Here is a 24,000-nt window from a genome sequence, read left to right as displayed (position 1 = left end):
GGCTGGGACAGTCGGTGACAACAGTGGGCTGGCCTCTTGGGATCACTGCTGTGCCCTCAGGGTTTAGGCCAGGGCTAGGCAAATCCCTTCTGCAAAGGGACAGCTGGGAAAAATCTGTGTGACTTTGTTGCAACCTCTTGGCTTGGGCTCTGCTGTTGGACCTCCAAAGCAGCCATATGTAAATGGAAGGGTGTGGCTGTGTGCCCATAAAACTTTGTTAACAAAATCAAGTAGGGGCTGGGCCTGACGGAGGGGATTGGAGTGGGCATCCCTCTGGGCTAGACCACTGCCTGGTACACGGGAGATCTCAGTAGGTGCTGGCTGAATGCATTAGTGGGAGCCTGAATAGGGCCACCCACGGCTGACCTTGGCGCTCAGAGGGGGTCTCATTCTTTCAAGCCACAAGACACTCAAAAGTGATGGGAGTGGCTGATGCCCCCCCGCAGCCAAAGCTGTGAACCGACTTCCCCTCTGGGTCCCATGAGCCCCTGGGTTTTGGGAGCACCCTGGGGAGCTCTAGGAGAGAGACCCAGCAGGGACTGGTCAGGGCAAAGTCAGAGGGATTCCTCAGAGCAGGCCTCCCACGTCCCTAGGGTGAGGAAGGAGACTGCCACCGGGGTCTGAGCACCCGCAGAGTGCCGACTTTGTTCCGATCACCTGTGTCCGTGATGTCTGGCACACACTCAGCGCTCGCTATGTATTTCGGAAATGAGCGAAGTTTGGTGCCTTGCATCAGCCGGGGGTGTGGGGGGGGGGGCACGACTCACCAAGGCAGGCCTGGTGGTGCTGGGTGAAGCCAGGGGGACAGCGGCAGGTGAAGGAGCCGACAGTGTTGGCGCAGAAGAACTGGCAGTTGTGTTGCCTGGAGGAGCACTCGTCCAGGTCTGCGGCACAGACGGTCCCCGCAAGCTCAGAGCAGGGACCCCTGGGGCTGGGGGCTTCCCAGGGGAAAGACCCCAGGGTTGGCGTCCAATGCCACGCAGTGGGGAGGGGATGAGTGGCTGGGGACACACTCGGGACATCCCAGGGGGACTGGGGATGGAGCCCCACAGGGCCTGGGGGGGGACGTCACCTCTGCAGGTCCTGCCGTCCTCCTCCAGCTGGTAGCCGCGGGGGCAGGCGCACAGGAAGCTGCCCTCGGTGTTTTTGCAGAGGAAGGCACACGGTGTGGGGGCCTGGCCACACTCATCTATATCTAGAGGGTCGGCAGGGGGTCAGACAGATGTTCCCAGAGACTCAGGGTCCCGGGGTCTCCACTCAGGCTCTAACCAACCAGACTGTATGGGCTTACATAAGGAATTGGCCCTTTTTCCACAAAAAGCCAGAAAATAGACATGTTTGGCTTTGCAAACCACATGGTTTCAGTTCCAGCTACTCAACTCTGCCCTTGCGGTGGGAAAGCAGCCACAGAGCGAAAGAAAACAAATAGGCGCGGCTGGGTGCCGATAAAAATTTATTAACAAATCAAGTGGAGGGCCGGACTAGTCCCTTGAGCTGGAGTTTGCTGATCCTTGACTTAGGTGAACATCTGCTAAAATCTCAGGATGCACAAACCACCACAAGGAAAGTGATCAGGGCAGGGAACTGCTTCCGGTTCAGGCCAGAAGCACCGGCTACGTGCTGCGCAAAGGGGGCGGGGGCGGGGCCGGGGTGGGGGTGGGGAGGCTCACCCAGACAGGCCGTGGCAGCAGCATCGGGCACATAGCCAGTCTGGCAGCGACAGCGGAAGGAGCCAAGGCTGTTGATGCACTCGCCGTGGGGGCACAGGTGAGCGAGCATGCGGCACTCGTCCACATCTGGGGGACACGCAGGGCTCCGCTGCACTGGCCGTCTGGGGTCACTGGGGCACAGCTCCGCCCTTGTGTCCGCCAGCCCTCTCCCTGGGGCCATGCCAGCCTCTGTGTCCCCTCTCTTACCCTGGAGACCCCACCCTTGGGCTGTGAGTGGTACCTCTGCCAGCAGGACACACTCACGAAGCTCCCTCCACACACTGAGAACACCTGGCGGGGACACACTCTCCCCACCACCTCACCAGGGCACCCACACGCGAACACGGAAGCACAGACGCGCACACACTGCACACCAGCCACACGCTGACGCTCCTGCAGACTCACAAGGCTACACCCTCAGGGGCTCCCGTCCCCCCAGACATACCCTCACAAAGGCACTTCCTCCTCAGCCCCTGGTGTCACGGCTGCTTCCTTGGGATGACTAGTCTCACCCTCACTGACACACTGGAAGGGACACACTCGTGCAGAGACACACTCACACACGCACCTACCCTTGCGGACGCTTGCTAGACTCCAAACCACACAGATGGGCTCGGTCCCACTCAGCCACCTTCTGGTACCTTCTCCTCATGCAGCCAGCACACACAAGACACACCCAGTTCCTCCCCTCACTGGCACACTTACCTGCTCATTAACACGCTCACACACTCAAGAACACACAGAGACACCCTCATGACCGAGCTTGCTCACAAGGGGAAGGCACACCAGCTCACACTTCTGCAGGCTCATTCACGAGTCCACAGAGAACAAAGAACACACACCTGCTCACCCTCTCACCTCAGTTCACACACGCACACAGCAACGAACAAGCCCCAGTGCACACTGGCTCGTACACCAGCCAGCACAGAGATGCACACGGTGAGAACAGGCCCCGGTTCACACTGGCTTGCACACCAGCCAGCACAGAGAGGCACACGGTGAGAACGGGCCCTGGTACACACTGACTCACACACCCCAGCTCCCTCTAGGACACAGACCTGACCATGAACAAACTCGCCACCCACCTTGGCCTTCAGCGGTGTAGCCGGAGCCGTGGGGACACAGGGTCCTGTGGGCAGAGGTGCCCGGCAGGGGACAGAGCTCACAGTGGGGCCCCCATCCCCGGCCGCCCCCGCAGCAGCACTGGGCCCTTGTGACGGCCTCACCGCTGCTTGATGGAGCCTGGCACACGGCCTGCAGCACCTCGGAGAAGCAGGGCCCCTGCCGGACGTCTGCGGAAAACAGGTGGAGGTGGTGAGCAGGAGAACCGTGCCCACCGGGGGGCCCCTTCCCTGGGGCGTCCGGCAGCCCTGAGAGTCTAGCAAGGATCCCAGATGTGTCTGGCATGCTGTGTGTGGGCACAGGGTGAAACCCTTCAAACCACCGTATTCCAGCCCCATTAGATGCCCTCTGTGGGCCAGGACCACAGCAGAAGCAGCAGACCCACAGGGCCAGAGAGATGCCTGCGGCTGCAGAGAGGGCGGCTTCCCAAGGTCAGAGGGTGGCATCTCCCAGCCGCGGAGAGCATGGATGGTCAAGGGCGGCCCGGAGGCCAGGGAACACTGGGGAGGAGGCCTGCATAAGTATGCGGGACAGACAGTGGGGACAGAGCAGATGAATGACGTGGAAGGGACAGACTGGGGACTGGAGTGGGTGAGGAAGAGGAGGCTGCTGGTGACTGCAGGGAGCTGGCGTGCGGCCCAGCCCGGTGCCAGAGCATCTCTGAGTTGGAGTCTGGGAGGCAAGAGGGCCGAGCTGGCTCTGGGGTGATCTGTGTTGAGGGCATCGGCTTGGGGAGACCCCAGGCAGCAGTGCCACGTGGGGGTGGCCATGTCCATTGTGCCGGACCACACTCACCATGACATTCGGTGCCAGCAGGGCTGAGGCGGAAACCCTGGTCGCAGTCACACCGGAAGCTGCCCTCGGTGTTGACACAGCGGCCATTGGCGCACAGGCTGGGCTGAGCACGACATTCGTCCTCATCTGCGGTGGGGGGCATGAGGCAGGCCGCCGGGGAGGCCAGAGCCCCCCAGGCCAGCCTCCCCTCACCCTGGAGAGTCTCCTCCTGCCACATTCTCTTGCTTTGATTTCTCTCCCCCCAGGGGTGTCCCTGCACCCCCAAAGCGCCCCCATACCTGTGCAGCCCTCCCCGGAGCTGGGCTGAGGCCGCAGACCTGGGGGGCAGACGCAGGTGAAGGTGCCGATGAGGTTTTTACACAGCATGCCCCGCTCGTGGCAGGCCTGCTGGCCATCCGCACACTCGTCCACATCTGCCAGTAACCAGGGACAGAGAGCGGCCAAGGTCAGGTGCACCGTGGCCTGGCCCCAGGCTGTGGGGGCCTGGATCCCACCGCGCTCTGGGAGCCCCAGGCAGGGCAAGAGTGAAGTTCATGCAGCACTGCCCTGTGCCCAGGCCTCTGGAGAAGCCGAGGGGTCAAGAGCGGACCCCTGCCTGCACCCCATGCCCATATCTGAGTCTGGGAGTCTCTCTGGCCTTCACCACAGCCCGTGGAGCCCTAACCCTGAAGGAGGCCTGGAGGCCCCAAGTCCCAGCCCAGAGCTTCTCGGCTCTGACACTGAGGACACTGGGGACAGGAGAGCCCCTTGTGATGGACAGCCATTCCAAGGTCTGTGGTCTACTGACCAGTGTCCCTGGCCACTCCATGCCTGTTGCCCAACACCCAACTGGGACAACAGAAACTGTCTCCAAACATTGCCACGCCTTCCCTGGGGGGCACAGCTGCTGTCCTCACTGTCCTACTCAGCTCTAGACAGACCACCACAGCCACTGACCTGTGGGACTCGGGACCCCATTTCCACAACAGAGGCGCCACTCACAGAAGAGCCCCCATAGCACCCCACGTGCCCCAGGGCTCCCCTCTCTTCGTGTCACCTTGGGGAGGCCCAAGCTCTCAACTCCCTGTCTTCTCCAGGACCGTGACCCAGCGAGCCCCCACCACCACCCCAGCCGGTCCCACCTCGGCACATGGCTCCGTCCTCCCGCAGGGCGTAGCCGGCCGGGCAGGTGCACACGTAGGAGCCCTCGGTGTTGCGGCAGCGGAAGGCGCAGAGCAGTGGGTTCAGGGAGCACTCGTCCACGTCTGCGGAGGCCAGTGCAGGCGCCGGCTGGGCAGGGTAGGCTTGTGGAGTCCACGCCCCCGCCCCCAGGGGCGCCCTCCGTCACACAGCCCAGCTCCTGGACTGACAGGGTCGTACCCTCGCAGGTCATCATGGGGCCAGGCTCAAAGCCCTCAGCGCAGGCACATTCAAAGCCTCCGATGACGTTAGTGCAGGTGCCTTCACCACAGAGGTACCCCACGGAGCACTCGTCTGTGTCTGGGGGTGCGGAAGGGGGCGGTCAGGGCCCATCCCCCCGCAACCGACCTCTGCAGGCTACACAGGGCCAGGTTTGGTCTCTGGGCGGGATGCAGGTCAGGCAAGCGCAGGGTGCTGGCCAGAGTGCGCGAGGGGATGAGGGAGTGAACCACAGGGAGGAGGGTCCAGCGGGCGGAGAGAGTGACAGGGGTTGAGGGACAGGATCCTGCCTTGGGTGGCGCCTGCCCTGCCCACCCTATTCCTTCCTCCCAGGGGTTGGGGGCTGGTCACGCACCCACACAGCGGATGCCTGTGAAGTCCAGGCTGTAGCCAAAGGGGCACTCGCAGCGGAACGAGCCGTCGGTGTTGACGCAGACGCCGTTGGTGCAGACTCCGGGGCTCTCCGCACACTCGTTCACGTCTGCGGGCGGCAGGGGGTGCCCGCACGGCGTCTGTCACTTCCCAGCGCTCTCCCTCGCCCCCGGGGCCACCCACTGGTCGAGGAGGGAGCCTGAGACTTGGGAACAGGGGCAGAGCTCAGACAGAGGCGGGCGGCGGAGGAGGGGCCCTTAGCACGTGGGCGAGGAGCTCACCTTCCCGAGAGTCATCCGGGCCTGGGACCGCCCCGTGGCCAAAGGGGCAGAGCTCCTGAAAGGCAGCTGGACACCAAGAGGGGAAGGAGGTGAGGGTCGGGGGCCGGTGCCGCCCCCAGGAGCCCCCTGAGCGGCTGCGGGTGGGCAGGCAGACGGAGCCGCGGGGACACTGGACAGGGCGGGGCGCTCACCGCTGCCCTCCTGAGGACACAGCTCGCAGGGGTCGTTCCAGCCCTCGCCAGGCCTCTGGCTGCAACAGCACCGGGCCTTGGTGGTGTTGAAAGCTTTGGCCACAGAACACATCCCAGCCTCAAAATGGGTGAAGCAGAAGCTCCGCCGCGTGTCTGTGGGGTGATGCCCAGGCAAGCATTGGAAGGGTCATCGGCGATGCCCGGCTCGGAGCCGGATCCAGAGAACCGCCTACCGGACCCTGCCAGCGGCCAATCAGGACCCCACAGACCCCTGACCGTGGTGAGTGGCTCGGAGATGGACACGTGACCCACCCTGGGCCAATGAGGGCCGGCCCCTGGACCACTGGGGATTCCTTCCAGGCACACCCCACCTCCACAGCTGTAGGGGTGCCCCCTTGCCAAGGAGAGCAAACTCAGCCACACTTGTTCTTGGCTCAGAGGCCCCTTCTTGGAGAGACAAAGTGATTCTGGCGAGCCAGAGGACCTGGGACTGGAGACCCCAAATCCTTGTCGTGGACCGCCCCTCCCCCCAGTCCTCAGCCCTAGATTCTCCTCAACTCGAGAATCCTCCAGGCCACGTTGGGCTCTGAACAACAAACACGGGTCGAGTTGCCCGGCCCACCCCCTTGTTGCCCCTAACCTGGGAGAGAAGAAGAGGCTGGCTCGGACTGGCTGAGGCTAGCCCCCATGGGACAGGGCTGGGCTAGCTGAGATGAAGCCCTCCCAGGTAGGGCAACCGCAGCCACCACAGGACGACCAAACCCCAGGAGACCAGGTTAGCCCAGCCTGCACCAGGATAGCCGTTCGCAGAAGCGACTTGTCTGGCCAACAGGTTGTCTGGACTCGAATAACCTCACCCATACAGAGAGCACCTCTGTCCAGGTAGGGCTCCGGGAGATCTGAAATCCACACAGAAACTGCAGCCCCCTTTTCTGGCTGACCGGCCCCTCTCTCCCTCCTTTCCAGCTCTTCTCCAAGCCCTGCATGCTTTTCAGGCCACAGACTCACCAAAGCAACGATGCCCATTGTCAGAGAGGACAAAGCCAGGTGGGCAGAGGCACTGGAAGCTCCCGGGGCTGTTGGTACAGGTGCCAAAGAGGCAGAGGTTGGGCTCCTCCAAGCACTCGTCAATGTCTAGAGGGGCGGGACACAAGCTGAGTGGGGGCAGGCAGGACTTCTGCCAGCATAGGACAGCCTTGGCTGCCAGAAGGGGCAGACAGAGTGGGGGCCCAGCTGGGGAGGGTCCAGGGACCAATGCAGGCCAGGGGCCCTCAGAACTCAGCATGAGCCAGAACACCAGCTGGGCTGTTTTGGGGTGGGGGTGGGTGTCTTTCCTAGAAGGTGTCTCCAGGATAGGAATCACAGTCAGGAGAAGTTCGTCTTTAGAGACTAACTCTGTACAAAGCTAATCAAGGTTGGATAAACTTAACTTACACTGGAGGAAGTTTGCTCAGGGTAACTGCTAGGGTAGCCCGATCGAGGTTAGCCCACCCTGTGCCAGGCTAGCCCATCTGCTTAGGCTAGACTGGTCCAGATTAGCCAATGTGGCACAAACTCACCCAGTTGGCCAATTACACCAGGGGAGCTCAGGTCAGACAGGCCAGACCAACCATCACTCATCGAGTAAGGTGTTCTATGTGCAGTGTGAGCCAACACCCATGCCTGTTTGACAGGATTCATGAGGAAGCCTATGGGCCCCAGATAGAGAACCTAGACCAAGCGGCCAAATGATCCTAGTAACAGTAATTGTGTATGGAGCTCTGTTGGGTGCTGTGCTAAGTACACCTCCACCCTCACCATGACCCCAGCTGGCATTCCCATTTTACAGATGGCAAAACAGAGGCCCGGACATGCCTCCTTGGCCCCAGAGTGGAAGGCGGGGGTGGACTCACCAACACAGCGGTCACTCTGCACCTGGAAGCCAGGTGGACAGATGCAGCGGAACGAGCCCTCAAGGTTCTGGCAAGTGCCTGGCAGGCAGGTTCCCGAGAGGCTGAAACACTCATTGGTGTCTGTGGAGAGGAAGAGGAGGGGTCCCAGCACCAGCCCATGACAGGGGACAGGGAGCAGCTCCTACGGTCACTGCATGATGGCCAAGGGCCCCAGAACAAGTTCTGGATCCAGGGGAAGGGCTAAGACTCAGGAAGACAGGCAGAGCCAGGGAAGGACCCTCCCGGCCCTCAAGTGAGGGTTATATACCCATGAAGCCACATGGCATCCAGGGGAAGGAGAAGCAAGTCCTGATCTTAAGCTACATACAGACCCTTTTGTGATTTCTGTGGCGCCCATCTAGAACCTTGTTTAAGTCAGCCTCACTGTAAACTGAGCAGAGAGCAGAGAGCCCCATGTAGGGTTCAATCCCAGAACCCTGGGATCATGACGTGAGCCGAAGGCAGTCGCCTAACCAACTGAGCCACCTAGGCACCCCTCTTCTTATAACTTGAGATAAATGCCTGATTACGAAATGGAACCATGATCGCTTGGAAGTACCAACTGCAGGTAAGCTGGGAGCGGGGGGCTGACAGACTCACCCATGCAATTCCTCCCGTCGGCTGTGAGCTCGAAGCCATCCTGGCAGAGGCAGTGGAAGGAGCCGGCTGTGTTAACACACTGGCCAGATCGGCACACCTGCCCCACCAGAGTGGTGCACTCATCCGTGTCTGCAGAAGGGGTACGGGCAGGCAGGGGTCACCCACAGTCTAGGGACCCTGAGCTTCCCTTGTGCTTTTGTCCACACGGCAGTTACGTGGAGGGTAGTGACTTTAGTTGATCCTGTACTTATGTGTGAGGCTCTGTATATTAATCTCCCACTAGCCGGTGAAGCAGATACCAATATCGTAGCACTATGCTATGAATTTGCCTCTGGGTACTCCAGTAGCTGAACCCCACAAATTTTGTTTGTTTCCATTTTCATTTAATTCAAAATATTTTTTGATTCCCCTTATGCTTTCTCCCTTGATCTCAGGATCCTTTAGCAGTATGCTGTTTCATTTCCAAATAGTTGGGGATTTCTCTGGATGTCTTTCTGTGACTGATTTCTACTTTAATTCACTTATATTCTGAGGACCTACTTTGTATGACTTCAATTCTTTTAAATTTGAGTGTTTTTAAAAAAATTTATTTATTAATTCTGAGAGAGAGAAAGATAGGCATAGAACACGAGTTTGGGGGAGAGGCAGAGGGAGAGAAGCAGACTTCCCATGGAGTGGGGAGCCTAATGTAGGGCTCGATCTCAAGACTCTGAGATTATGACCTGAGCCAAAAACGAGTGTCCAACACTTAACCAACTGAGCCACTCAGGCACCCTAATTCTTTTAAATTTGTTAAGGTTTGTTTTATGGCCCAGAATATGGGCTGTCCTGGTAAATGTCCATGTGCACTTAGAAGGATGTGTGTTCTGGAATGTTCTATAAATACTGAGCAGGTCTAGGTGATTCACATTGTTGTTCAGATCTTCCCTAACCTTACTGATTTTTTTCCTTGTCCCCCCATCTTCCTGAGGGAGGAGTGTTGAAGTCTACAACTATAACTGTGGGCTTACCTATTTCTTTTTCGGTTCTGTCCATTTTTACATCATATGTTTTAAAGCTCTATTGTTAGATGCATATGATTTTACGGTTGTCATGTCTTCTCAGAGAATTGCCCCCAAATATATGAGTTCTCTCTTCATTTCTGGTAATAGTTGTTATTACAGTCCATTTGATCTACAATTAATATAGGTAGGGACTACTATTAATCTCCTTTTTGCATAGGAGGAAACAGGAGCCCAGAAAGGTAGTTGACTTGTCTGGGGTCACACAGCAGGCAGGTAGCAAAGCTGGGATTTGGATTCATGCTGCTTGGCCCTGGAATGCATGCTTTTAACCACTGCACTCAGCCATAAGCCATCACCCGGGTCTTCGCTGTTCTCCCTGTCCTGTCTACCTGCCTCCACGAAGCTGAGTGTACACTCTAGCGAGAGACCCCCTGGCCCGATGGTTGAAGAGGTGCGGGAAATCTTGAAGTTGTGAGGAAATTTTGTAGTTTTCCTGACGGGATCCCTGGGGCCAGATCCTTTATTTCGGAGGGGGACCCTGAAGCCAAGGACCCACTTTTTGGGGGGGGGGGAGCAATGAGGGCTGCCCCCCAGCCCAGGTGGCTCACCCACGCAATCTCCGCTGTGTGTTGCCACGAAGCCAGGGAAACAGAGGCAGCTGTAGGAGCCGACGATGTTCTTGCAGGTCCCGTTTCCACATGGCTGCCGGTCACACTCGTCGACGTCTGCCGGAGCAAAGCCCCCAAGCCCTATCCAGCTCACCACAGCATCGGGCAGCGCAGGGAGGGAGGGCCTGGCCGGACCCAGCCCGCCTCCCCTGCACCCAGTCCCGTCCAGGTGGATGGGCAAGGGACACCTGGAGGGTAATGGCCAAAGGTGCCCCTGGACCTATTTATCAATCTCGTTTTGCAGACTGAGGCCCAAGGGCATGAATAAGTCATTTACCCAAGCTCTCAGGTGCCGGGACTCAAAGCTGGGTTTGTCTGTGAACCAGGTGGATGATGGTGCCGACCTCACCCCAGGGGAGGTGCAGACTTGTGGCCGCCACCCCAGCCTCACCTGGCAGCCTCGCTCTCCAGGAGGAAGTGGGAACGGACTCTCACCTGTGCACAGGGTCTGGTCCGCCGAGGCCCGGAAGCCGCGGTGGCAGAGGCACATGTAGCTGCCCTCTGTGTCTATGCAGTCACCATGGCTACAGACGTCTGGGATCTCCTGACACTCGTTCCGTCCTGGGGGAGGGCAGGCAGTGTGGGGTCCCCAGAACCCCTCCTCTGCATGCGTGCATGTGTACACACACACACACACACACACACACAGAGTTTGCTGAGCCCTCATGCACCATGACGGGGAAGCCCCTATTCAAGCTGCTGCCAGCACCAGGTTCCGGTTCCACCTCCCACCCCCCACCCCATTAACAGGTGCTCGGCATCCCTGCCACCCCGTGGCACAGCCTGTAGAACCATGCCCTACTCAGGTCACTTTGTCCCATACCCTATACCCTCAGCCCCCATCCTGCACCCTGCTGGGGTCCCCGCTCACCCACGCAAGCCCCGCCGGGTGACAGCTTGTACCCTCGGGCACACACGCAGCGGTAGCTGCCGGGGATATTGACGCAGTTGGCGTTCTGCTGGCAGGGGCCCGCCCCGACGGCACACTCGTTCCTGTCTGCGGAACACAGCCAACGGGGAGGAGTGCAGGAGGAGGCCTGCCTGCTGGAATCCAGCCCCGCACCCTGCCCCAGGCTTCAGAGCGGGGACTCCCTCTGGGAGGGGCAGGAACCCGAAGGAGAGCGGTGATGTGGGATGGAGGCCCCTGGACAGGCATGAGCCCCATTCTACAGAAAGGGAAACTGAGGCTTATGGCACTTAAATGACACGTCCGGAGCGCACGCGATGGGGAAGCAGCCTCCCACCCAGGGCCGGGGAGGTCTGGCAGGTGGCACCTTCGCAGACCAGCAGCACGCCGTTGTAGCGGAAGCCGGTGGGGCACTCGCACCGGAAGCTCCCGATCTGGTTGATGCAGATGCCCCCGGCGCAGAGGGCGGGGATCTCCCCACACTCGTCGATGTCTGGGGAGGGCGCCAGCTGTCAGGGGCAGCCCAGCCCCCGGGAGCATCCGGAGGGGCCCTGAGCCAGGCCCCTCCCCGCTCGCGCCCCCCACCCCCTGCCCCGCACAGTCTGGCCACCTCCTCCTACCCCTCAGCCCGGAACCAAGGATTCTGCAGTGGCCAAAATCCCTCTGCCACCAGAGAGAGAGCAGGATGCGGGACCAAGAGCAGGAGGTGCGTGTGTCTCCCGACTGAAAACCCACCTGCTGTGGCCCAGCAAGGCTGCCTGTCCCTCCTGGGGGATCACAACATGGCATGCCTCGAGGGCACGCAGCTCAGTGAGGGAAGCTGATGCGAGAACCTGTACCATACAACCCCAGGGCTGTGAAATGCCCACAAGAGGGAATCCACAGGCACAGAGAGAACCGCGGATGCCAGGGGCTGGGGGAGGACAGAACGGGGAGTGACCACTCATGGGGAGGGTTTTTTGTTTGTTTGTTTGTTTTGGCATGATGAAGATACTTGAACCTAGATCCTGGTGCTGGCTGCACCCCTCTGTGAAGACAAGGGGAACCCCAGAACTGTACTTGAGCTGGGCCAAGTGTGAGATATGTGAGTTAAATCCCACTGAAGCTGTTACGTATACAGTTGTCGCTTAAACAGTGCAGGTTCAAACCACAAGGGGCCACTGATGCAGGAGTGTTTAGTTTTTATAGAAACGCAGTACTTTCCTCCTGCTTTTCTTAATAAGGTTTTCTGGACCCTGGCTTACTTTATTATAGAAATGCAGTGTATTAAACACACAACGTGCGAAATAAGCATTAATCTGCTATTTACCCTATTGGAAAGGCTTCCGGTCAGGCAGACTATTAGCTGGGTGATGGGGGAGTCAAGCGTTACATATGGAGTTTTGACTGCACTGGCTTTGATGCCCCTCCCCCTCGTGCTGCTCATGGGTCAACTGTAGGAAAAGGGAACCCAGTGCCCATCCAGGGGGACGGGCTCGTGAAGCAGGTCCAGAGGAGCCGCACAGCAGGCAGTAACCTGCCCAGGGCTCCACTACTCGTGGCTGGCTGACAAAAGGTGAGTGGCTGACCACTATGTAGGGCATTCTAGAATTATAACATCTCTCACTCCCCAGGAAACATTGCCATACGTTTTCAGTGGGGACCACTATGTATACTGAAAAGCAAGAAGAAGGATCTAGAAACCCCCGGGCATGGGAACTGTGGGAGTGTGAAGGGGACTTTGGTTTGACAACAGTCACTGCACCTGCCGTGTTCTGATTGTTTCAGATAAGGAGGATACCTCCATGGGGTGAAAACGGCTGGACATGGGTTCGTCAGTTCGACTCTGCACGGCTAAAATGTCGCACATGGGGATTAGACTGTACAGAACCTTGTGTAGTCAGAACAGAAGTGTTCTGACCCTGTGACAACATGGATGAACCTTAGGGACATTGTGGAACCTTAGGGACAGAAGCCAGACCCAGAAGGACGCATCCTGTAGGACTCCACTCCCAGGAAGTCCCCGGAGTCGTCCTGTCCCCAGAGACAGAGAGGAGATGGTGGGAGCTGGGGCTGGGGCAGGGGCTGGGGAGTCCGTGCTTCATGGGGACAGAGTCTCTGTTTGGGCAAATGGAAAGTTCTGGAGACACAGAGTGGGGGTGGTTTCATGACAATGTGTGCTTCACGTCCCTGAGCTGTGCACTAAACAATGGTTAAGATGGTAAATATCGTGTTGTGTTTTATCAGAATTTTTAAAAATGAGTAACAACTTGATAAAAATACTTTTTTTTCCCCTCTCAAATAAAGGGTGGTGTTTGGCGACAGGACTCCTGGCCTGGTCTGGGGAGTTGGAAGTGCGGGAGCATGGGGTGAGCGTGTGTGGAAGGGAGAGGTCGGGGCTCTGGGGACAGAGGAAACTGGGGCTCTGGGCGGGGAGCCACCGTCACTCACCGAGGGGCTTCCCTGTGTGGATGTCAATGATGAAGCCGGGGGCCTGGTGTCCGCACAGGAGCTGGTAGTCCACTGGGCAAAGGAGAACGGGGCAGAGGATGCTGGAGCTGCAGGTTCCCAGGGAGGACACCTCCTCTTCCTGATCCCCTGCATTGCCTCCTCCAATCCCTGCAGCCCAGCCCACAGCTGGCCTCCCGATAACTAGTCCCTCTTCCTCCCTGTGCTTTGACCGGCACAACGGGCAGCCGTCGACCTGGCAGTGTGATCTTCCAACACAGAGACGCAGAGAATGTGGCCTCGCTCATCTCTTCCCTGCACGAGGGCCGCCACCCATGCCCCGCTGTCCTCCCCAGAATAGGTAGACTCTTCAGTTTGGACCTCAAGACCTTCCCCTCTGGCCCTACGACTCCAGCAGTAACTCCTGCCCTCCTATCACACTGCTTTCATCACACACCAGGAGATGCCCTACTCTGCCGTGCCATCAGAACTTCGCACATGCTGTTCCCTTTGCTGTTCCCTAGCAAAGCCTTGAGGACTCAGGGCAGCCCACAGGGAAGGCTCCCTGGGTCTCCCTGCTCACCCACCATGCTGGCACCGGACAGCTGATGGCACTGTCCTTGGGTTCCCCTCCCCCCGCCCCCACCGGGGCAGCGCCGTGTCCCCTTGTCACCTTTCGCCGGGGGCCTACCCTGGCTCCCACTCACTCTTCCATCTGCATCGTGATAAGAATGGACCCCTGGCTGGCGTGGACTCCTGCCTTGTCAGAATCTACCTGCAGCTCAGTTTCAGGTGCGTGAGATCCGGGTAGATACCCAAGTCCCAGCATCCAACTTAAGGGTGACTTTTGATCTGTCTTGACAATCTCCTGACCAGAGCTGGCAATTTGCAGCTTCTTCCCCCGCAGCCTGCACAAGCCTGGGTCTGCCCAATCTTGTTTCCTAGAACCCGGAACATGTGCATCTTCCCAGAAGTGCCCTGTAACCATCCCTCTCCATCGCCCTGCCCTGGACGGACACTCACTGTCCCCCAAGTTCGTGTCCACCCAGAACCCCTGAGTGTGACTGTTTGGGAAACAGGGTCCTTGCAGATGGAATCAAGATAAGGTGAGGCTATCCTGGGGGTGGCTCAGTGGTTAAGCCTCTGCCTTCGGCTCAGGTCATGATCTCAAGGTCCTGGGATCGAGGCCCGCATCAGGCTCTCTGCTCAGTGGGGAGCCTGCTTCCCCCTTTCTCTCTCTGCCTGCTTATGATCTCTCTATCTCTGTCAAATAAATAAATTTAATTTAATTTAATTTAAAAATATGTCGTCATCCTGGATCACAGTGGGCCCAGAATGCAAAGCCTGGTGGCCTTATAAGAAGAGACACGCAGAGCCTCGGAGCTAAGAAGCCATGTGAGCGTGAAAGCAGAGATTGGGGACAGACACGAAGGATGCCCAGAGCCCCCCAGAAGCTGGAAGAAGCAAAGACAGATTCGAACCTAGGGCGTCTGGAGGGGACATGGCCGCCTCCGACACCTGACACCTTGGCTTCTGACTTCCAGTCTTCAGAACTGGGAGAAAATGAATTTCTGGGTTTTTTAAGCCACAAAGTCTGTGGTCATTGGTTGCTGCAGCCCTAGGAAACCACCTGTCTTAGCCAGCGTGGGCTGCGTGGTGCTGGTGGCGGCGGTTGGGGGTGGGGGTTTGCCAAAGCAGCAGACATGTATTTCGGACAGTTCCGGAGGCCGGGAGTCCAAGAATTCGGAGTCTGGTGAGAGCCACCTCCTGGTTCACACTGGCTGTTTTCCCACTCTGTCCTCATGTGGTGGAGATCATCTGCTTTCCCTGTCTGCTCACCCCATTCAGGAGGACTCCCCCTGCAGGACCTAATCCCCTCCCCCAGGCCTCACCTTCTAACACCACCGACTGGAGATCTGGGCTGGAACATATGAATCTGGGGGACACATTCAGCCCCCAGAACTAATGCTTTAACCTCCTCATTGCTCACTTTCACTGCCCTCCTCTTTCGGCTCTTTCTGATACCTGGGCCAGCTGCCAGATCATTCTGTTAGCTCTCGCTCCAGCTGCTCGCGTGGTCGGGGGCTCCGGGCCTTTGCTCATGCTGTTCCCCGCGCGGAACCCCCTTCTTCATCGCAACCAACATTTTAGCAGTCCTCACCAGAGCTTCCCTGAGTCTGCCCCTTCCCCTGCTCAAGGATCTTTACCACAAATATAGGCTTCACTGACCCATTTTGAATTCCCCAAATGTGCAAAACAGAAGGAAGGATGCTTTGCTCACCCTAAGAGTGAGGATATCCATACACCAACTAGGACATAACTGAAACTCTTCAGCCCTCATCAGAGTAATGTAGGATGAGGGCTAATCTGGGCACCCTAAGCAGGGTGTGCCCCCTTAAATATTGCACTAACAAGGACCAAGCTGGAAGGAAGGTGGGGGAGGGTACTCACAGCTGGCAGGAGTGGGGCAGGCCTCGCAGGGTCTGTTCCAGGCCTGGCCAATGTTGTACGAGCAGCAGCACATCTTCCGGGTAACGTTAAAGGCCAGCTCATTTCCACACGTGCCATTATAGTGCCGGAAGCAGATGCTCTTCCTCATGTCTGCAGTTGGGTTAGGAAGAGGGGTGTGGATGAAAGATAACCAAGCCAGAGGAAGAGAGAGCCAGAGAGCTGAGAACTCATTCATGGATCCATTTGAAAATAACTGGCTTGATGTCTCTCCCCCAAGACACATGAGGTGCCATTTATAGTCTAGTTTTTGGGGGGCAGAGCACAACCTGAACAACCATACATGGCAGCCCTGAGCCCCCAAGTCCTGCATCTTCTTCTCTGCTGCTGACCAGCCACTCATACACTCACCCTCCATCTCTCTATTCCCCTAAACACACCTCTGTGCACTCTTTCAAAGCATGGAGACTCCAAGAAGTCCCTCCCACACCCAAGTGCTTTTCCCACAACTATCTAGTCTCCCCAGTCATCACATTTTATACCCATGCAGTTGTTGCCACCATTGACTTGCAGGTACTCCGCGGGGCAGACACAGGTATAGTTCCCCAGGGTGTTGTAGCAGGTACCGGGGCCACAGATGTCCGAGTGTTCAGAGCATTCGTCGATGTCTACAGGGGAGGGAGGGGGAGCATCTGGGAGCTGTTTATATAACCCCACCCCGGATCTGGATCTGATGGAGCCACTTCATCATGGGCTTGAACTTGGTTTCAAGATTAGCTTAAATGGTGCAGGTATCTTAGTGATAAGGGGAGACTCAATATGGCAGTAAGTGGAGGAGGGGGAAATTACTGTGCTCTCACTTCAATTAAGCTAGTATGAAAATAATAACACCTGAGCCCATGAGTCAATTACACGATCACCAAGAATGGGGCAGCCGTGTGCTTCCTAATGAGAGGTGACAGGAAACAAGCACCCCATGCATGCATCAAGTGTTTTTGGAAAAAAAGGACTCTCAGTCTGATCAGTTTTCTAATCCAGGAGCAGCAGATTTTTCAAAAAGCAGAGAGTAAACTTTTTTGTTTTGCAAGCCAAACAGCGGTCTCTGACACCCATTCACTCTACACCTGCGGTATGAGAAGAGGCACAGATAATAGGTAAAGAAATCAGCATGGCGGGGTGCCTGGGTGGCTCAGTTGGTTGAATGTCTGCCTCGACTCAGGTTCTGATCCAGGGTCCTGGAATCGAGCCCTGCATGGGGCTCTCTGCTCACTGAGGAGCCTGCTTTCCCCTCCGACCCCCTGCTAGCGCTCTCTCAAATAAAGAAATAAAATCGAAAGAAAAAAGGAAAAAAAGGGAGGAGGGATATCAGCATGCCCGCGTTCCAATAACACTCGATTTTTGAAACTTGACATGTGAATTTCATGTACTTTTCACATACTGCAAAATACTATTCTTCTCTTGATTTTCTCCAACCATTTAAAAAATGTAAAAAGCATTCTTAGCTGGTAGGCTGTGCAAAAACAGGCGGTGGAAATACCAGCACGCTAGGAGTGGCGTCCTCAAAGAGGGCAGAGTGAGGAACGCCAGCCCCCGTTCCTCCACAAAATCTACTGAGCTGGCAAAAGCTGTTGAAGTCAACTTTTGCAGAACTCTGGAATCCAGGCGAAAACTCACAACCATGGAATGTGATGTATAAGATAGCCTAAAGGATGCCCAAGACAAAGGAGCGCCTGGCTGGGTCCGCGGGTAGAGCAGGTGATGCCTGATCTTGGGGTTGTGAGTTCGAGTCCCACATGGGGTGTAGAGATGACTTAAAAACAACAAAGTCTTTAAAAAAATCCAGAGAATTGGGGCACCTGGGTGGCTCAGTGGGTTAAGCCTCTGCCTTCGGCTCAGGTCATGATCCCAGGGTCCTGGGATTGAGCCCCGCATCGGGCTCTCTGCTCAGCGGGGAGCCTGCTTCTCTTCCTCTCTCTCTGCCTGCCTCTCTGCCTACTTGTGATCTCTCTCTGTCAAATAAATAAATAAAAATATTTATAAAAAACATCCACAGAACAAAACCTGTTAGGGCTAATTAACACGTGAGGTCAATATAATTGCGGCAGATAAAACCAACACACAAGTATCAACCTTATTCCTGTATCCTGTCAGTGAGAAATCGAAGAGGAAACTCTGGAAAATTCTGCTTCTAATCGCGTCCAAAAAATTAAATACCTAGGAATAAGTTTCACCAGAGAGGTGCACGAGTTGAACACTGAAAACTACAAAAGATCACCGCGAAAAGAAAAATTTTTAAAAGACCCACAGAAATGGACAGACCCCGCGTTCATGGGTCAGAAGATTTGACACTGTTGAGAGGGGAGTAGTTGCCGAAGCAATCTCCAGTATCAATGCAAGGCCCTCGAAATCCCAATGACTTCTGCCGAAATGGGAGAGCTTACCCTGAATTCATATGGAATTGCAGGAGATACCCAAAACCATCTTGAAGAAGGAAAAATAAAGTTGGGAGGGTTCACATGTCCTAATTTTGAAACTTACAAAGCTCCTGTAATCAGGACAGTGGGGCGCTGGCACAAGGGTAGACCTATAAATCCATAGACTAGAACTGAAGAGTTCAGAAATTAACCATTTGTCATGTGATTTAGGGGAGCTCAGGAGAGCCAAGACCATTCAATGGGGGGAAGATGAGTCTCTTTCACAAGGCGTGTGGGGACAGTTGGAAATCACATGCAAAAGAAGGAAGCTGGATCCCTCCCTGACACCATATGCAAAAGTTAAGTCCCAAGAAGTAGGGGTCCTAAATAGAAGAGCTAAAATGATAAAACTCTTAGAAAAAGGTGCAACTGCAAGACATTGCCTGTATTTGGCAATGGATTCTAGATAACACCAAATGCACAGCTGTGGAAGAAAGAAAAAAAACCTAGATAAATAGGGCCTCATCATAATGAAAGCCTGTTGCGCATCAAAGGACACCATCAAGAAAATGAAAAGCCAACTACAGAATGGGAGAAACTATTTGCAAGTCAGAGGTCTAATAAGGATCTTTTTTTTTTTTTTAAGATTTTATTTATTTGAGAGAGAGAGAGCATGAGCATGAGCAGAGGGGAAGGCTAGAGGGAGAGGGAGAAGCAGGCTCCCTGCCCACTGCAGAACTTGAGCCCAGCCTCCAGTCTGGGATCATGACCTGAGCTGAAGATAGAGCCACCCAGGTCCCAGAATATATAAAGAGCTCTCACAATTCAACAACAAAAAGACAAACAACCCTATGTAAAAATGGGCAGAGGCGTGAACAGATACTACTCCAAAGATATATGAATGACTAACAAGCACATGAAAAGATGCTCATTAGTCATTAGTCATCAGGGGACTGCAGATCAAAACCACAATGAGATGCCACTTCACACCCCCTAGACAGTATAACTCTGAGCAACGGAAAATACCGGTGTTGATGAGGATGTGAGGAAACTGGGACCCTTGCACATTGCTGGTGAGCACGTAAAATGCTTAGCTACTGCAGAAAACAGTTTGGCAATTCCTCACCCAAAACAGAAGAGTCAACAGAATCACCATACAACCCAGCAATTCCAGGAGTGAGACCCACATTCGACAAGGACCAGCTACAGCTACAGAACATGCCCAAGGCAAAATGAAGACCAGGGCTTCCTTGTTGGAGATAGAATGAAGAATTCTCAAGAAATTCTCATGAAGAATTTCAAGATGGCAAGAGCAAAGCATTAAGCCAAGTGTGGGCCCTTCAGAGAACAGCTTCCTGTGCTACTGCACAAGTCCCATCCCTTGAGTCTGACTGCTGGGAAGGGCTGAGAGGACTGCAGCCCTCAAGCACACTGCTAGTCCTGCAAGGCTGCACATCCAAGGTCAACATTCAGGGTCAAGTCTGCTGACCCTGTGATCGTTATTTTTTGATAAGAACTTTTAAAAAAATATATTTTATTTATTTATTTGAGAGAGAGAGTATGAGTAGGGGGAGGGGCAGAGGAAGAGGGAGAGGGAGAAGCAAACTTCCTGCTGAGCAGGGAGCCTGGTGCGTGACTCCATGCCAGGACCCTGAGATCATAATCCGAGCCAAAGGCAAACATTTAACTGACTGAATGACCCAGGCAAGCTACCCGGGGCATTTCTCTTTCTCCCTTGATATCCTAAGGGACGTGGGAGGTAGAGAGGAATGAAGTGTATTTCAAGTATCTGGGTTCTGATTCTTGAAGGTGTGACAGCTTCCACCTCCATGTACAATGGAAATCGGTGCGTTGATCTTAGATTTCTCCCTTCCTTCCCCATTTCCTTGAGTTTCTAAAGAGCACTGCTCTGAGAAAGAAGATACATATCCTGTCCTTGTGCGCTGGTGTTGGTGTCTGGCTGCATGTAGGGGTCCACTCGATATTGTTGAAACGGAGAGACAGAATGAATTGGTGGACGGATGGGTAGATACACAGAGGGAAGGATGGGTGAACAGGTAGATGGGCAGACGGACGGATGGGTGGATGGATAGACAGACTTGGTATACTGTATTGGAAGAGCTCAGACTCAAGGACCAGGATATTTGGGTTTCCCTCACTTACTAGCTGGTGCGTCTGGGCAAGTCACTTATCTCCCTGAGCCTTAGTTTCTGCATCTGAAAAATGGGATCATAAAAGGAACACGCCCTCATGGGGCTGCTGTGGCGAATGAACAGATGACAACGGCAGATGCTCAGTGCGGGGGTGACACACACAGACTCCAGGTACCTGCTGGCTGTTACTAGGATGCACTTAGCAGAGCAGGAAGGAGGCAGGCGAGGCACTGCTTGAAGGAACAGTGCGGCTACTCCCTCTGCATCTGTCCCTTCCCACTCCCAGCACTGGGCCTCCGTCAGCTTTTGCCCCAAGGAGGCAGGGCATCGCTGCTATAGCAAACCCAGGCCGTTTCTGAGTGGGTAGGAAGTCAGAGGGAGGCAGCAGAGCAGAGAGCATCTAGAAGGATCCCAGGAAGCCTTCCCTGCCCTTTCGATGCCCACCCCCCCCCCCCCTCCATCAGCAGCAAGGCAGGTGAGCTGGCGCCTAGGGTCATTTCAGGACCCAGCACCTGAGGACAGATGTGCAGCTAGGGAGGAAGAACGGGGGTGGGGTGCATACTCACCCTCACAGGTGCGGGTATCCCCATTGAGGTGGTAGCCAGGGGGGCATGTGCACCCAAAGCTGCCAAACGTGTTGCCACAGTCGCCCCCCTGGCACAGCCCAGGCAGCTCCTGGCACTCATCAATGTCTGTCGGGGAGTGAGGGAGCCGTGCTTAGAAGCGAAGTCCAAGCAGAGGCCTCTGGGGACGCCGATGCCCTGCCCTGGGCTCTCCGGGGGGCCCAAGGAGAGCCGACCTGCTTTTTCGAGAATACCTGAGAGCCATTGGCTCTCTGGAGGGCTCAGGCCAGGGCTGATCTTGGAGGTTTCACTTTGACTGTTTTGGGCCAGTGTCACCCTGAATTCACCCCCTTTCTCTTCATTTCCTAGTCCGTCCGTCCATCCGTCCATCCATCCATCCGTCCATCCATCCATCCATGCCCTGGTTCCTCCTCTCCAATCTTATCAGCCCTGTACATAGAAGGCTGGAGGGATGGGGGGCGCCTGGCTGGCTGGTTGGTAGAGCATGGACTCTTGATCTCAGGGACATGAGTTCAAGCCCCACTTTGGACGTCGGGCTTACTTTAAAAAAAGAATGGTTGCGTGCGTGGAGGGATGGGTCACTGGGTAGGGGACCACTGGATAGGAAGATGGATGGATGCATAAAAGAAGTTGTGCCTGAAGAAGCAAGTAGGTCGATGACAAGATGGACGGATGGACGGATGGGCGGATGGACGGATGGTGGGGGAAGGAGGAGTGGACGGATGGACGGCGGATGGGCCCACAGACCAACAGCTGGAAGAAGGGGTGGATTAAAAAAAAATCACCACGAACTAGAACAGTTTAGTATCACAGCCTGGCCTCCGGGCAGGAAGGGCTGGGGCCCCTACGGCTGCACTTGGGTGAAGCTGGGGTGAGACGATGGTCGAGCAGCGGGTACGTGGCTGGACGGTCTGCCAGGAACTCACCTTCCAGGATGACGGTGATGGGGTTGGGCCGGAAGCCCTCGCCCCCCGGGCACAAGGTTCTGTACTCGGCTGCAAGGGAAACAGGCGCTTCTGAGGGGCAGAGCCCAGAGAGGGCAGGGGACTTGGGGTCCTGGAGGGCCCTGCACCCCACTACGACACCAACTACAACCCCTGACCTCCTCAGCCTTTTGCAGCCGAGAGACCCTGGTCAATCTGGGAGGATGGGCTCTGTGTGTGTGTGTGTGTGTGTGTGTGTGTAAATATATTCACATCTAACATGTGAACCGATGAACTGTGTGCTAGTGGCTGAGCGTGGAGAGAGGAAATGTTTTCTGACCCCAAAGCAGACCAGTGCGACTGCAAATTTCCCCGTTGAAAGAAAGACCATGGACATCATGGACACACAGACACACACACAGAGACATACACACACACCTGAACAGGTGGACAGGCGTGTGAACCCGAGGCCTTTGCACATGTTATTCCCACTGCATCACATACCCTCCCCCCTGCTCTGCCTGGAAAACTCCTACTCATCCTTCAAAACCTCATTTAAGCCCCTTGTCCTGGGAAGGCTTTTCTTACCCTCTTCCTCTCCACGGCCATCACTGGGCCTCAAACAAACCCTTAGAATCGCTCTACTCCCACAGCCCAGGGACCACTGGTTGATGGGTGTGGGGCAGTGTGCAGGGCTGTGGCTCATCCTTCCCTGGGTCCCCAGCCCCTTGCACAGGACAGAGAGGAACTCCCATTGTTTGCTGCTGGGCGGAGGAAACAAGTGAAGGGAAACAGAAAATTCGCAGGAAGGGATGGCATCGAGAGAGGCACAGCCAATGAACCGTCAAGAATGTGCTGTGTGACCCAGGACAGCCCCTTTCCCTCTCTGGTTCTCAGGGTCCCTCCCGTAGCAAAGGTGACTCCCCGAGTCCTGGGGCGTGCTCGCCTGTGTCCCCCCGCCCAGGGACTCACTGGTGTTGGCCATCGGGCACAGTTCACAGGGGTTGCCCCAGGCCCACCCCAGGGAGCAGCAGCAGGACGCGCGACTGACGCCGGCCCCAACCTCCGCCATGCAGGAGATGCCGCCGTCGCCCCGGTCGTGCGTGTCCAGGAAGCAATTCCCGACCCGGGTGTCTGAACAGGCAGAAAGGGGCAGTTAGCGAGTGGTATGCCCAGCTCACCTGCCGTGAGAGCCCCAGGCGGAGCCGAGGCTTACTCACCCACACAGCCCACCCCGCTGGGGTTCAGCTCAAAATCCTGGGGGCAGTGGCAGAGGTAGCTTCCAGGGGTGTTGACACACAGGCCATTGATGCAGTTCACGGGGTCTGCGCACTCATTGACATCTGTGGAGTAGGGGGGCACCGTCAGCGGGGAGCCCTCCCTTGACGCCCGTCCCTCCCGCCTCCCTCCGGGGAAGCTGAAACCCTCAGTGTCAGATGTGGGGCTGTGGGGCGAGGCCATGTCCCCCGCTCGGAAGAAAGCCCGAGGGGACGGCAGCCTGCAGAAGCTGCTCTGCCCTGTCCAACCCCCTCTCCTCCTGGCTCTGTTCCACTTGGCATAGAGGTTTGCCCCTAGAAAGTTCCCTGTGCCCTGGCTTCCGTGCCGCTATCGTACAAAGCCAACATTTAGAACATGTTTTCAAACCAGGGGTTGGCAGACTCTTATCTGGGGGCCAAATCCAGCCCCCTGCCTGTTCATGTAAATAAAGTTTTATTGGCACACACCCATGCCCACGCATTTACATACTGCCTGTATCTGCTTCGAGGTACAAGGCCTCTGAGGAGCTGTGACAAGGACTGTATGGCTGGAAAGCCACGGATTTCCTAGCTAGTCCCTTGCTGGAAGAGTTTGCTGAGCCCCATGTAAATAAAGTTTTATTGGCACACATCCATGCCCGCTCATTTACATACTGCCTGTATCTGCTTCGAGGTACAAGGCCTCTGAGGAGCTGTGACAAGGACTATATGGCTGGAAAACCACGGATTTCCTAGCTAGTCCTTTGCTGGAAGAGTTTGCTGAGCCCCGTTTTAAGCACAACAGTAAGAGACCATTCCGACGACCGCAGTGGAGGGA

At 56.1% G+C, this 24,000-nt stretch overlaps 1 protein-coding gene across 4 annotated transcripts in view; it reads right to left on the bottom strand.

Moving 5' to 3' along the window:
* FBN3 (fibrillin 3) overlaps window positions 1-24,000 on the bottom strand; it is a 51,628-nt gene that overhangs the window by 6,132 nt on the left and 21,496 nt on the right. For 2 of the 4 annotated variants that reach the window (XM_059159767.1, XM_059159769.1), the window contains exons 35-59: window positions 23,148-23,270; window positions 22,900-23,061; window positions 21,931-21,999; window positions 20,987-21,112; window positions 16,396-16,521; window positions 15,857-16,006; window positions 13,409-13,480; window positions 11,346-11,471; window positions 10,943-11,068; window positions 10,507-10,632; window positions 10,012-10,128; window positions 8,400-8,528; window positions 7,761-7,880; window positions 6,877-7,002; window positions 5,869-6,021; window positions 5,678-5,743; window positions 5,380-5,505; window positions 4,986-5,105; window positions 4,748-4,870; window positions 3,905-4,039; window positions 3,627-3,752; window positions 2,795-3,001; window positions 1,671-1,796; window positions 1,073-1,195; window positions 768-884 (exon numbers count right to left, since the gene is read on the bottom strand). In XM_059159767.1, the coding sequence (XP_059015750.1) occupies window positions 768-884; window positions 1,073-1,195; window positions 1,671-1,796; window positions 2,795-3,001; window positions 3,627-3,752; window positions 3,905-4,039; window positions 4,748-4,870; window positions 4,986-5,105; window positions 5,380-5,505; window positions 5,678-5,743; window positions 5,869-6,021; window positions 6,877-7,002; window positions 7,761-7,880; window positions 8,400-8,528; window positions 10,012-10,128; window positions 10,507-10,632; window positions 10,943-11,068; window positions 11,346-11,471; window positions 13,409-13,480; window positions 15,857-16,006; window positions 16,396-16,521; window positions 20,987-21,112; window positions 21,931-21,999; window positions 22,900-23,061; window positions 23,148-23,270 (3,120 nt within the window). Of the gene's footprint in view, window positions 1-767; window positions 885-1,072; window positions 1,196-1,670; window positions 1,797-2,794; window positions 3,002-3,626; window positions 3,753-3,904; window positions 4,040-4,747; window positions 4,871-4,985; window positions 5,106-5,379; window positions 5,506-5,677; window positions 5,744-5,868; window positions 6,022-6,876; window positions 7,003-7,760; window positions 7,881-8,399; window positions 8,529-10,011; window positions 10,129-10,506; window positions 10,633-10,942; window positions 11,069-11,345; window positions 11,472-13,408; window positions 13,481-15,856; window positions 16,007-16,395; window positions 16,522-20,986; window positions 21,113-21,930; window positions 22,000-22,899; window positions 23,062-23,147; window positions 23,271-24,000 lie in introns of those variants that run through there. The other 2 variants (XM_059159770.1, XM_059159771.1) reach the window with 2 other exon arrangements.

This window comes from Mustela lutreola, chromosome 2 (assembly GCF_030435805.1).
Source record: "Mustela lutreola isolate mMusLut2 chromosome 2, mMusLut2.pri, whole genome shotgun sequence".
Lineage (NCBI taxonomy): Eukaryota > Metazoa > Chordata > Mammalia > Carnivora > Mustelidae > Mustela > Mustela lutreola.
Note: the sequence above shows the minus strand (reverse complement) of the source record. Positions and strands in the feature narration are given on the sequence as shown.